Raw genomic sequence first — 14,847 nt, forward strand, 5'->3', positions numbered from 1 at the left:
TCCTGAGCGGTATGACGACTGCGTGGTCCCATGGTGTTTATACTTGTGTACTATTGTTTGTACAGATGAACGTGGTACCTTCAGGCGATTGGAAATTGCTCCCAAGGATGAACCATACTTGTGGAGGTCTACAATTCTTATTCTGAAGTTTTGGCAGATTTCTTTTGATTTTCCCATGATGTCAAGCAAAGAGGCACTGAGTTTGAAGGTAGGCCTTGAAATACATCCACAGGTACACCTCCAATTGACTCAAATTATGTCAATTAGCCTTTCAGAAGCTTCTAAAACCATGACATCATTTTCTGGAATTTTCCAAACTGTTTAAAGGCACAGTCAACTTAGTGTATGTAAACTTCTGACCAACTGGAATTGTGATACAATTAATTATAAGTGAAATAATCTGTCTGTAAACAATTGTTGAAAAAATTACGTGTGTCATGCACAAAGTAGATGTCCTAACCGTCTTGCCAAAACTATAGTTTGTTAACAAGAAATCTGTGGAGTGGTTGAAAAACAAGTTTTAACGAATGTATGTAATCTTCCGACTTCAACTGTACATATTACCTCAATTACCTCGACTAACCGATGACCCTGCACATTGACTCTGTACTGGTCGCCCCTGTATACAACCTCCCTACTATTATTTTATTTCACTGCTGCTCTTTAATTATTTGCTATTTTTATTTTTTGCTTATCTATTTTTTACTTAACATTGTTTACTTAACTGCATTGTTGGTTAAGGGCTTGTAAGTAAGCATTTCACTGTAAGGTCTACACCTGTTGTATTCGGCGCATGTGGCAAATAAAATGTGATTTGTTTTGAGAGAATGCCAAGAGTGTGCAAAGCTGTCATTAAGGCAAAGGGTGGCTATTTGAAGAATCTCAAATATAAAATATATTTTGATTTGTTGAACACTTTTTTGGTTACTACATGATTCCATATGTGTTATTCCGTAGTTTAATGTCTTCACTATTATTCTACAATGTAGAAAATAGTAAAAATAAAGAAAAACGAGTAGGTGTGTCCAAACTTTTGACTGGTACTGTATATACAATAGTATTTAGACACCCCTTCAAATTAGTGGATTTGGCTATATCAGCCACACCCGTTGCTGACAGGTTTTTAGCATCAAGTACACAGCCATGCAATCTCATAGACAAACATTGGCAGTAGAATGGCCCATACTGAAGAGCTCAGTGCCTTTCAACGTGGCACTGTCATAGGATGCCACCTTTCCAAAAAGTCAGTTCGTCAAATTTCTGCCCTGCTAGAGCTGCCCCGGTCAACTGTAAGTGTTGTTATTGTGAAGTGGAAACGTCTAGGAGAAACAACCGCTCAGCTGTGAAGTAGTAGGCCACACAAGCTCACTGAACAGGACCGCAGAGTGCTGAAGCACACAGCGTGTAAAAATTGGTTGTAAACTTTCCAATGTGTCAAATAGTTATCATTTTGCTTTTTCATAATTTGGTTGGATCTAATTGTGTTGCTGTCCTGGGGTTCTGTTTGTGTTTGTCTCGGAACCATCTGGCTGAGGGGACTCTTCTTTAGGTTCATCTCTCTGTAGGTGAAGGCTTTTCTCTCTCTTGCTCGAATAGTGCCCATTCCCCAGGCATTTCTCTCAAAATGCTCTATTTAAAGCTTACACTGATGGATAGGCTGGTGAGACCTAGAGCTCAACGTAGTCTGCATGTCAAGCAGACACATACCAAAATACACATTTCTAAATACTTGCAACAAGAAATATTAATGTCCATGCATAATCTCCAGAACAATCATGCGCGCACACACACACACACACACATGCACGAACACACATACGGATGAATACACACACACACACACAAATTGTTTGTTTTTTTACATATAAAAACATTATAGGCTTGAGTAGGCCTAGGCCTACCAGAAGAGCACAAAATAGCTTTTTTATTTAATATATTATAGGCAAATAAAACTACATTACAGAACATAATTAAGTATTTTTCCATCCATACTGGCAATATTGTAGTGCTATCATTTTTACAGCTTGGCATAAAATCAATCAGTATCAGTGACGTCGAGATAGAGTTTGCACACAATCCCTTTGTGGATACACGCCGCCCCCTCATAAAGGTAGCCTATGTCTCATTTTTGCGGAACGTAGGCACTCGTAGTTTTCCAAACATACCACCGCAGGAGCGGCCGAGTTGTAGGCATACACAGTTTTAACTGCATTGTTGTAGTTATCTGTTCTGCATTGGGACTAATTCTCGACTGAAATGCTATCTTTAGCTGGGAGCGGATTTTGGATGTCCTGATTGGGATAATCGGTTATTGGAATGTAACCCTCCGATTCTGTCTGTGTGTGTCTATTTGCTGAGGATTTCCTTCTCGCTTGGCGACACATCTTTCCTGCTGATCCCTAGTCTCGGATATCCCAGACTTTAGAGCAACCCATCTGCCTAGAGAGACAAGCAGAACCCCTGCTCCAGTGGGCAGAGAAAACCGATTATTCGCACACTGCGCTTACATCTGGACACACTCGGGAGATTTTAAGCGAAAGGGGACTAAGTGTTTTTGCCGCCTATATAATGCCGAGACAGTTGCGATTTCGGAAAAGGTCATTCCTTGGGTTTATATTCATCTTCTCACTGTCCACCTCCGCATTGTACTTCCTCTATTCTGCGCCTGGTGTCGGTAAGTCAGTCCCGAATGATCTGTAATGAAACTGAAGTCGCCCTTTATGTGATTATAATGAGATTATCCTCATGTCTGTCTGTGAGCTCGCGCTGGCCACTAAAGGGAGTGTTTGACATGCTCGGGAAATTGCGCGCCTCTCAGCGGAGGTTGCTTGGAGGTCTCCAGCCAATTTTATGGCTCATGATTCCGGGATGCAACTGGATGCGGTGCGCCCATTCTAGCAATGCACCTGCATGATGATGATGATGATGGCGAGGTCATTATGGATTTCCTTCTCGGCTCTGGGGTTCCTGCTCTTTGGCAGATGAGAAAAGTAGCCTATTTGATCAACCCAACTTGTATTATGGGTTATCCTCACTGATGTTGGAAATTATCCTGTGTTAAATCAACACTGACAGTGTTCAATTTAACACTGGGACAGTGTCTATCCAGGTCCACACTTTTCGGTGTTACATTAACACAGTGCTTAATGCTGACGCTGTTACACTTTGTCATTGTTAGGGAATTAACACTTTTAGTGTTATGGAATAGCACCTCATAGTATTTTTAATGGTGATGGGGCAACAAAGCTTCCTGAAGCATTGAGCATTTCCAGCCAATTGTGTCGAAAATAGGTTCATTACTCAAAATCCATCCCTGACCTAATCCATTCAAACTGGAAGAACCATTTCAGTAAAGGGTGCAATAAATCTAACTAAATGATTAGATTAGTTTAGAAAAATTTATGTTATTTATCTTTGTGTAGCATAATATTAATCAATCAATGTACATGAAAAAACCCAGATATGAAAAACAATCCTAAAAATGTCTACTTGCAGTAGAGCATGCTGGGAAATCTGCTAATGATGGATGTGGTTTTGATGGGCATGTTTTACCACAGAGTAAAACTGACACAATCACACTTTCACTCAACTGGTTATTAACACCAACACTGGGGTTATTTTACACCACTGAGTATTAATTTCACTCTTACAGAGTTAATTTATTTCCTGAATCAACATTATAAATGTTACACTAAAAAACACTAAGTTACAATGGCCAATTTGCTGTGTGCATGGTTGAATAAAAAATAATAGAATGGAATGGAAAATAATACAATAGAATACAGTTTAGTTCCCCAAACCTGGCCTGCAGCGTACTTTAGCTTTGGGGATGTGGTTCAGACTTTTCCTGTTCTCTCCACTGTACAGTAACTGGGCTGGTCCCACTCCTACAGGGCCAGTGCCGTGTCCAGCTGTAGTCATGAGTCTCTGTGGCCCAAAGGTCAGATGTTTTTATTACACCACACTGTACTGTATGTAGGTCTCTTATCTTGTTGTGTCATTTTGAAATTGTATTGCCTGGTTTATGCAGCCGTGGTCTGGTGTCATCCACTTCTCTACCCGCTCACTGTGAGAGTCTACCACAGCAAATTGTGCCGCAGAGTGCCAATACAATAATATTAATTCCACACCATGCTAGGCTACTGTTTAGAAAATATTATTATTTCTTGATCAGACGTAATTAGTGATGCGATAATTGATTGAATGATTAGAACATTTTGATTTCCACAGCGAGTGGAGAGATACAGTACCTGTAAGGTTCTGTATTTCTTTTCTTAGTTCACCTTGTGTTCTTGAACGTAGCCCTGTTTATTTGTGTTCTTGAACGTAGCCCTGTCTTTCTTTTTTGTTCATTGATTTCACCTGTGTTAGTTACTCACCTGGTCTCATCAGCTCATTATTTAGTTCAGTTCTTTCTGTTTGTGCCTTGTGAGGTATTGTTCGTTTTGACTCTACTAAGCCTTTTCCTAGCTCATTTGTGAGAACCAGTTTTAGCCTTCAGTCCTAGTTTTGTTTCACCTGCCTGTTTGCCTGCCTGTGACCACGATTCCTGGCTTCTGCGAAGGCATAATAAACACTTGCCGCGCTCTGCGCGTGAATCTACACCTTTTTCTCCCCGAGTATTCATTACACTACCGGTCCAAAGTTTTAGAACCTACTGATTCAAGGGTCTTTCTTTCTTTTTTACAATTTTCTACATTGTATATTAATAGTGAAGACATCAAAACTATGAAATAACACAAATGGAATCATGTAGTAACCAACATTTGTGTTGTGACAAGGTAGGGGTGGTATACAGAAGATAGCCCTATTTGGTAAAAGACCTAGTCAATATTATGTCAAGAACAGGTCAAATAAGCAAAGAGAAACGACAGTCCATTATTACTTTAAGACATGAAGGTCAGTCAATACGGAACATTTCAAGAACTTTGAAAGTTTCTTCAAGTGCAGTCGCAAAAACCATCAAGCACTATGATGAAACTGGCTCTCATGAGCACCGCCACAGGAATGGAAGACCCAGAGTTACCTCTGCTGCAGAGGATAAGTTCATTAGAGTTACCAGCCTCAGAAATTGCAGCCCAAATAAATGCTTCACAGAGTTCAAGTCACAGACACATCTCAACATCAACTGTTCAGAGGGGACTGTGTGAATCAGGCCTTCATGGTCGAATTGCTGCAAAGAAACCACTACTAAAGGACACCAATAATAAGAAGAGACTTGCTTGGGCCAAGAAACGCGAGCAATGGACATTAGACCGATGGAAATTTGTCCTTGGGTCTGGAGTCCAAATTTGAGATTTTTGGTTCCAACCGCCGTGTCTTTGTGAGACACGGTGTGGGTGAACGGATGATCTCCACATGTGTATTTTCCACCGTAAAGCACAGAGGAGGAGGTGTTATGGTGTGGGGGTGCTTTGCTGGTGACACTGTCTGTGATTCATTTAGAATTCAAGGCACACTTAACCAGCATGGCTACCACAGCATTCTGCAGCGATACACCATACATTTACATTTTACATTTTAGTCATTTAGCAGACGCTCTTATCCAGAGCGACTTACAGGAGCAATTAGGGTTAAGTGCCTTGCTCAAGGGCACATTTACGTCATTTAGCAGACGCTCTTATCCAGAGCGACTACAAATTGGTGCATTCACCCTATAGCCAGTGGGATAACCACTTTACAATTATACTTTTTTTTTTTTTTTTGGGGGGGGGGGGGGGGGGGGTAGAAGGATTACTTTATCCTATCCCAGGTGTTCCTTAAAGAGGTGGGGTTTCAAATGTCTCCGGAAGGTGGTGAGTGACTCCGCTGTCCTGGCGTCGTGAGGGAGCTTGTTCCACCATTGGGGTGCCTGAGCAGCGAACAGCTTTGACTGGGCTGAGCGGGAACTATGCTTCCGCAGAGGAAGGGGAGCCAGCAGGCCAGAGGTGGATGAACGCAATGCCCTCACCTGGGTGTAGGGACTGATCAGAGCCTGAAAGTACGGAGGTGCCGTTCCCCTCACTGCTCCATAGGCAAGCACCATGGTCTTGTAACGGATGCGAGCTTCAACTGGAAGCCAGTGGAGTGTGCGGAGGAGGGGGGTGACGTGAGAGAACTTGGGAAGGTTGAACACCAGACGGGCTGCGGCATTCTGGATGAGTTGTAGGGGTTTAATGGCACAGGCAGGGAGCCCAGCCAACAGCGAGTTGCAGTAATCCAGACGGGAGATGACAAGTGCCTGGATTAGGACCTGTGCCGCTTCCTGTGTAAGGCAGGGTCGTACTCTCCGAATGTTGTAGAGCATGAACCTGCACGATCGGGTCACCGCCTTGATGTTGGCGGAGAACGACAGGGTGTTGTCCAGGGTCACGCCAAGGCTCTTCGCACTCTGGGAGGAGGACACAACGGAGTTGTCAACCGTGATGGCGAGATCATGGAACGGGCAGTCCTTCCCCGGGAGGAAGAGCAGCTCCGTCTTGCCAGGGTTCAGCTTGAGGTGGTGATCCGTCATCCATACTGATATGTCATCCCATCTGGTTTGGGCTTAGTGGGACTATCATTTGTTTTTCAACAGGACAATGACCCAACACACCTCCAGGCTGTGTAAGGGCTATTTTACCAAGAAGGAGAGTGATGGAGTGCTGCATCAGATGATCTGGCTTCCGCAATCCCCCGACCTCAACCAAATTGAGATGGTTTGGGATGAGTCGGATGGCAGAGTGAAGGAAAAGTAAGTGCTCAGCATATGTGGGAACTCCTTCAAGACTTTTGGAAAAGCATTCCAGGTGAAGCTGGTTGAGAGAATTCCAAGAGTGTGCAAAGATGTCATCAAGGCAAAGTGTGGCTATTTGAAGAATCTCAAATATAAAATGTATTTTGATTTGTTTAACACTTTTTTGGTTACTACATGATTCCATATGTGTTATTTCATAGTTTTGATATCTTCACTAAAATTCTACAATGTAGAAAATAGTAAAATTAAAGAAAAACCCTTGAATGAGTAGGTGTTCTAAAACTTTTGACTGGTAGTGTATATTTCAGATTTTTATTTATATAAATTAGCAACAATTTCTAAAATCCTGTTTTTACTTTGTCATTATGGAGTATTTTGTGTAGATTGATGAGGGGGGAAAAAACAATTTAATCAATTTTAGAATAAGGCTGTAACGTAACAAAATGTGGAAAAAGTCAAGTGGTCTGAATACTTTCCGAATGCACTGTATGATGACTAAGCTAATCACCACAGAGGTGTGTCTGGTGTACTAGTAGTAGGATGAAGTTGCCCTTTGTATTGGGGGAGGGTTGATCAAGCCTTTTTAATAAGTTCCATTTCAGCTCTGATCATATAGCACTCCAGCCCCATGCTGTTAAGAAGCTCAGACATGAATCAATGTGCAGCTTTATATTCTGTATTCAATCTGACACAAATTACACGACTGATTCTAGTAACAATTCATAAAATGAAGTGCAATATAAAGCAGTCATTTTTAGTTGAACTGTCCATGTAAAGTGACTCTACCAATCACATGGTTCATACTATTCAAACTGCCCAATCAGAAACAGTGAAGAAGGGTTACTACAGGGCATTCTTTTTGTACAGTAGGTTGTGAATGGTTTCATGGTTAGTCGAAGATGGCCTTGCTAAAACTGACAAAGTGGTCATATTTAATGATAAGCAAGTGCACAAGTTCGAGATGGAGTTGGCTTCAAAGTAGCCTATAGTCAAAATCCCACAATAGAAACGTGGAGGCAATTATTTTATTAAGACTTTCTCATACTGTATGCTTTCTCCTGTTCCATTGGTTTTCTTTAAACTTTCTCTTTCATTGTCAAGCAGCCAAAGGCATTATCCTAGTCATATTAGCAACCTATGATAGTTATTGCATCTTTATATCTCCCCTCTTTCAACATTTCTAACTGATATTTGCATCAATGTCCATTAAACCACTCGCATGTGTGGTGCTCATTTTAGAACGTGTATACCCTCCACTACACCACCAGTTTGATGGCTGAATGTTGAAACAGAAGTGGGATGTTCTGGCTATTGTCTCTCACTCAGAAGCTACAGTGATTATTTCCTTTTTATTGAAGTCAGCTCCTATTCAAGCAGGACATGGTGGTTCAGCCACTTCACTGTAGGATATCCTGCTTTTCTAATGATTTAGTAAATCTACTATACAGTACTGCTTCACCAGGACTAAAGGCACATGCAGTATTATCTGATCTACAAATTACCTTACTCAACCACCAACCAATTGGCCATGGACAAACCCATATAATACATTTATAAAACTTTATAAGCGTATGAAAGATTGATTTATAATGGGCTATTTAAGTTCTAGCTCAAGCCAGCCGTTCAGAACAAGCAGGTATATTTGCTGGTAAATATTAACTTTGATATCCAGCACCTCCCTTGTAAATCACTCATGATGGGAGTTTCTAAATCATCAAAAGGTAAGCTGATCTCTTTGTCATCAGAATGGCTATTGACCGACCCACGCATTTTACCTATTCATGCTGACTTAATCAATAACTGAATCAATGCTCATATGGGGGAAGACATCAACTGACGGGAATTGGCTGTGTAAGCCATGGTGTTGTTTTTACCCTGACTCTTGGCTAGTATACTATTTTTCTAAATGTCCGACAGATTACTCCTTGAACAATCGATGGCCCTTCTTAAACTATCATTGGCTTCATTCGTTTGGTCATATGATAGCTCAGGTTGGGGAAGGAGGGAGGGAGTTAGCTAGGAGAGGGAGGGATGACACGGGGAAGAGAGGTAGAATGGCGGTAGAGATGTTGGACACAGGGATGTAAGGTCATACAGGGAAGGAAGGGGGATGAGGAGTTTAGCTGTGTGAGTGATGGAGAAGAGATGGAAGGTATGAAGGAAACAGATGGGTTGGAAGAGAGTATGGTATATGTGTAGATATAAGGGAGGTAGTCAGAAAAGGATGAGGAATGGAGTGGGTGGGGAGAGAAAGGGAGAGAGAGGAGGAGATGAAGGGTGAGGGAAGAATTCTGGGAAGAGTAACGGTAGCTAACGCACTTTTGTACATCGCGCTGTTCCGTACATTTGACCTTATTTTAGCGCCCCAAAAACGGAATACTTCCAGGTCAACTGTAATATGAATTTTTATTTGACCTTTATTTAACAAGTCAGTTAAGAACAAATTGTTATTTACAATGACGGCCTACACCGGCCAAAGCCGGACGACGCTGGGCCAATTGTGCGCTGCCCTATGGGACTCCCAATCACGGCCGGTTGTGATACAGCCTGGAATCGAACCAGGGGGTCTGTAGTGACGCCTCAAGCACTGAGATGCAGTGCCTTAGACCGCTGCGCCACTCGGGAGCCCATTGAATACCATTGTAAAGCACAATTTCTCCCCTTTCCAGCAAAGTCAATGACAAGGCCTTCATGCTGCCCGTCTCTGCATGATCGAAGAAAGCAGTGGAGCTCCGCCGGGTCTTTTTAAAAATGGCGGGTGGGGAAGCGAAAGCTACTCCGTCATAGTGAAAGGGGGAGATATGTCGTGTGGGGAACCGGCTTTTTTCACCCGATTTGTCCAACTTATCACCTCTAAAATGTAAATAAAACACTATAAAGAGTTTATATAATGTCTAATTACATACCTATTTGAAGGTTTGTGTCGAATTTGAATAGGGTTTTTAGGGCGGCGCTACATTTATCTTCACAATTAAACTGTGGGTGTCACGGTTTTTGATGGCTCGCAGTGATTACATGAAAAATTAACAATTGATTGAATTAACTATTGATGAACTCACGAGTAATTAACTTTACACTCACTATTGATCATTTCTTGTTTTTAATCTGCGAGAGAAGCGCTACACCTGGTGGAAAGAGGCAGTACGGCACAGAATTAGTTGAATAATGCGTGCCGTACGTTACATGTCACACTTTAACGTACAGCGTCAGTTTTTTTTCAACTTTTTTCCAATACTATTGGTCCATTACCATGTCAATCAATGCTGAATCGAAACTTAGTTCACACCCCGGATTTTGATGCCAACACTGGGCCAATTGTGCGCTGCCCTATGGGACTCCCAATCACGGCCGGATTGTCGGATTGTGATACAGCCTGGAATCGAACCAGGGGGTCTGTAGTGACGCCTCAAGCACTGAGATGCAGTGCCTTAGACCGCTGCGCCACTCGAGAGCCCATTGAATACCATTGTAAAGCACAATCCCATTGCAGCCTCATTTGAATGCTGCAGTTGCCCACGTATGTACGGAACGGAGTTAGCTACCATTAGGTGAAGATATGCGGTAGATTCAAGTTAAGTGGTCATGAAGGAGAGAATAAGGGCAAATAAAATAGATATAGAGGGAAGGGAGATAGAAGGAGAATGAAACAAATAGATATATAGAGAGAGGGATAGACAGATGGGGGAGTACCCTCTCGTTCTCTGTCACACTCCAGGTGACCTTTCTGGAACATCTGATCGGGACTTCCCATGGAGCACCAGTGTGTTTTACCCAGAATGCCCCTCTCCCTGATGCTCAGTCCCTAGTCTGTGCATCACTGGAGCATAGTCATACAAACACTTATACACTGACACACTCCAACGAGCCCAACAAACTGCATCACTCCTGTGACACACACGCACACACACACACACACACACACACTCAGCTTCTCATGGCCCCTCATGGTGTGTTTCAGTGCTGTGTGTGTGGGATATGTTGTTTGTGCTGAGCCATTGGGGTGTTTACTACTACATGAGCTGTGGCGCTGTTAAAGTAACATCATGCATTATCTATCTCGTATTTAGGATTTCACAGTGAATTGGTAATTACGTAATACTTTCTTTCTTTAGGTATCAAGCGTCACTGCATCAACGTTGATGTTAACAATGACTTATTGTGTGCAACATGCATAAAATGGACATCATTATGTCAAGGAAGTTCACACTGCATACCAGGAAGAAGTAGGCCACAGTATGTTTGTGTGAGGCATTCTGTGGCTGGTTATTCATTTATAAAGGCTTTGAACCAGTGAAACAATGCTGTAGCTTAGTTAAGTGTCAGTGACTGACTACCCTGACACACACACACACACACACACTGACACACTCACAAACACACACACCTGCCAGGGTGTCGACTGATAAAGCTTGTCCTGCGAAGCCAGGATGTTGCCCATGGTTTTATGGCAAAGAGAGGGACACACACCACATACACACACACCCCTTTACCCCTCTCAATCGTATAATTCTCCCATCCTGATAGCATGCGAGTCTGTCGTTAAGAGGGAGAGAGTGGGTGTTGCCATCTAAACCTGTTGTTGGTAACTACGGCTGTGTGTTATTGTGTTCGGTTGGTCGCCCACACACTCCTCTCCTTCTCAAACTGTAGGCTAAAATGTGTTCCTAGAGAGTACAGACAGACACAGGGTCCATACATGTTGTCATCACCCAGCTGCAGGAGAGGGTTGGTTGAACTCCAGGACACTAATACCTAGCAGCTTCCCTTGGCTCGAATGCTTATTTAGTTTTCACTACGGCTCTGTACATCAGACCCAACCGGCCTGCTGATGATATTATACTGTCTCACGCTAGCTGCGTCTGAAATGTGTAGATAACAGGTTATAGTCTGTCTTATCCGACAACATCTTGTGAAAATGTGAGTGAGCTCAGCTTTCACTCAACGTTCTCTGGTTGGGTTTTTTTACTATTTTATTTCTCTGCAATTCTAGATGACCTCCTTTCACTGTGACTCACCTTCCCTGTTTGACTGTCTGTTTTTGTGTCCATGTGCCAACCTTTCTCGCACACAGTGGAGGCTGCTGAGGGGAGAACGGCTCATAATAACGGCCGGAATGGAGCAAATGGAATGGCATCAAACACCTGGAAACCATGTGTTTGATGTACACTACATGACCAGAAGTATGTGGACACCTACTCGTTGAACATTTAATTCCAAAATGATGGGCATTATGGAGTTGGTCCCCCCTTTACTGCTATAACAGCCTCCACTCTTCTGGGAAAGCTTTACAGTTGGCACTATGTATTGGGGCAGGTAGCGTTCTCTTGGCATCCACCAAACCCAGATTTGTCTGTGTGGACTGCCAGATGGTGAAGCGTGATTCATCACTCCAGAGAACGCGTTTCCACTGCTCCAGAGTCCAATGGCGGTGAGCTTTACACCACTCCAGCCGACGCTTGGCATTGAGCATGGTGATTTTAGGCTTGTGTGCGGCTGCTCAGCCATGGAAACCCATTTTATGAAGCTCCCGACAAATAGTTATTGTGCTTACGTTGCTTCCAGAGGCAGTTTGGAACTCGGTAGTGAGTGTTGCAACCGAGGACAGACGATTTTTACGCGCTTCAGAACTCGGCGGTCCCGTTCTGTGAGTTTGTGTGGCCTACACTGCACGGCTGAGCCATTGTTGCTCCTAGGCGTTTTCACTTCACGATAACAGCACTTAATGTTGACCGGGGAAGCTCTAGCAGGGCAGACATTTGACGAACTGACTTGGAAAGGTGGCATCCTATGACGGTGCTATGTTGAAAGTCACTGAGCTCTTCAGTAAGGCCATTCTACTGCCAATGTTTGTCTGTGGAGATTGCATGGCTGTGTGCTAGATTTTATACACCTGTCAGCAACGGGTGTGGCCGAAATTGCCGAATCCACTAATTTGAAGGCTTGTCCACATACTTTTGTATACATAGTGTATTTGATACCATTCCACTGATTCCGCTCCAGTCATTACCATAAGCCCGTTCTCCCCAATTAAGGTGCCACCAACCTCCCGTGCTCTCACATCACCACTTGCTCCCTGCAGGCCACCTTTGAAATCTGTTGAGTGGTTTTGGCTGGCTCTAGTTGTCTTCCATCTATATAATCAACCCTACAGCTGGGGATAATTCCCCTGTGAGTTTGCAGTGTTTCTTGCGGGGCCCATAATCAGGTATTCTAAACCCTGAGGGTTGGAAAAACCATCTCAGTCAGGGAAATAACTAGAGGAAATACTGTGCCTTTTGAAGCAAAGTTTTTTAGGATTTTTCTTTCCTGTTGACTTTGATTTGTCATTGCTTTGGTGAGCCCTGTCTTGGCTGTGACCAGTTGTGTCAATTTGTGCCCCCTGTGCCCCCTGGTGCCCCTCTTCCTGCCTCACCTGCCTCTCTAGGCTTTCTAGTTTTCCCTCCTGAGTTTCCTGCATGGCAGCTCAAAGAATGGCTGTTTTTCCCAGCTTTTAATTGTGTGTGTGTGTCTGTGCACGGGTACGTACGTGCATGCGTGGGTGTGCACTGTGCAGCCTTCCAAGCTGCCATTTTGGCATAACAATGGGCAGCAGCATTATTCTCATAACATCATTTGAATCCTGATTTGTGGAAATATGAAAAGGTGTGTGTTTGTGTGAGCAGAGTGGTGTGTAGCAGGGTGGTTTGCATTTTGGCAAAGCGAAGGGAGGTAGAAACCACGCCTGCCTGTAACTCTGGGTTGTTGACCTCCAGTGCAGTGCAGTCAGTGTGTAGCTGGTTGGTAGGGACTAGGAGTCTGACTACAGAACGCCCATTGAGGATTATGTGGGTAACTCATTAACTTTGTTGGCCAAAGAGAGGCAGCACTTTAGAGCCAACAAACTACAAACAACCTTTTGGGCTCTATAACTTGTAATTGAATTCATCTGCCTAACAATACCAGTCAGTCCATCATTTTGTTCCACCCATGGATGCATCAGAATAGTCTGAACTGGCTTCATCTCCTTGTCTCCTTTCCTCTATCACCTCTGATGTGAAAGAACTGGACATGTGAAAGTATGTTCCATCCGCCATATTTCTTTCATGTGTTTTCAGTTCAGTGAAGATGAAGAGAAGGGGACTAGAAAGGAAGCCTTAGAGAGCACTGAGATGCACACATACACTGAGTCTACCAAACATTAGGAACACCTTCCTAATATTTAGTTGCACCCCCCCACCTCCTTTTGCCCTCAGAAAAGCCTCAATTCGTTGAGGCATGGACTCTACAAGGTGTCGAAAGCGTTCCACAGGGATGCTGGCCCATGTTGACTCCAATGCTTCCCACAGTTGTGTCAAGATGTCTAGATGTCCTTTGGGTGGTGGTGGACTGTTCTTGATACACAACGGAAACTGTTGAGGATGAAAACCCAGCAGCGTTGCAGTTCTTGACACAAACCGGTGCACCTGGCACCTACTACCATACCCCGTTCAAAGGCACTTCAATCTTTTGTCTTGCCCATTCACCCTCTGAATGGCACACATACACAATCCATGTCTCAATTGTATCAAGGCTTAAAAATCCTTCTTTAACCTGTCTCCTCCCCTTCATCTACACTGATTGAAGTGGAATTAGCAAGTGACTATAAGGGAACATAGCTTTCACCTGGATTCACCCGGTCAGTCTATAGTCCTATTCGCACGGGACTAGCATTACTAGAGAACGTTGGTTATGTATCTATTACCCCAGAATGTCCGTTATTCCACAGGACGATTCGGATGGGATTCGTTTTTTCCAAACTGCCCCCTGTAATTCTTTCTTTTTTTTTTTCAATAAATTGACAGTTCTGACAGAAGCATGGAGGTTTTTTTCTAGGCGTGAAGATATTTCAACAAGTCCGGGTGATAACGGGCTACACTGATAACTAAAAATTGGTTCCCAAGTTTCCAAACCATCTTTGGTAGAGTGTCACAATAATATTTGAATTGAGGAAGTGTGATCATAATCATTAGGATATTTTAGCGATCCGCAGTAGAAGACGTCCTAAATGCCCCTCAGACTTCAGATGTGAGCTAAACAGCGCACTTGCACTTGAAATGCATTTTTAGGCTATGGATGAGAAAGTGAACTTGTCATTTCCAAACGTTTAGCACATT

At 43.2% G+C, this 14,847-nt stretch overlaps 1 protein-coding gene across 1 annotated transcript in view; it reads left to right on the plus strand.

The window, feature by feature from the left end:
• The first annotated feature begins 2,133 nt into the window (after positions 1–2,133).
• Positions 2,134–14,847, plus strand: part of LOC311147909 (beta-1,4-galactosyltransferase 5-like) — a 106,204-nt gene continuing 93,490 nt past the window's right edge. Inside the window, exon 1 of the mRNA XM_084184748.1 lies at positions 2,134–2,674. Coding sequence (XP_084040874.1) covers positions 2,569–2,674 — 106 coding nt within the window. The 5' untranslated portion in view covers positions 2,134–2,568. The remainder of the gene's footprint in view (positions 2,675–14,847) is intronic.

The sequence above is a fragment of the Coregonus lavaretus genome, assembly GCF_964263955.1.
Source record: "Coregonus lavaretus genome assembly, chromosome: 20".
Classification (NCBI taxonomy): domain Eukaryota; kingdom Metazoa; phylum Chordata; class Actinopteri; order Salmoniformes; family Salmonidae; genus Coregonus; species Coregonus lavaretus.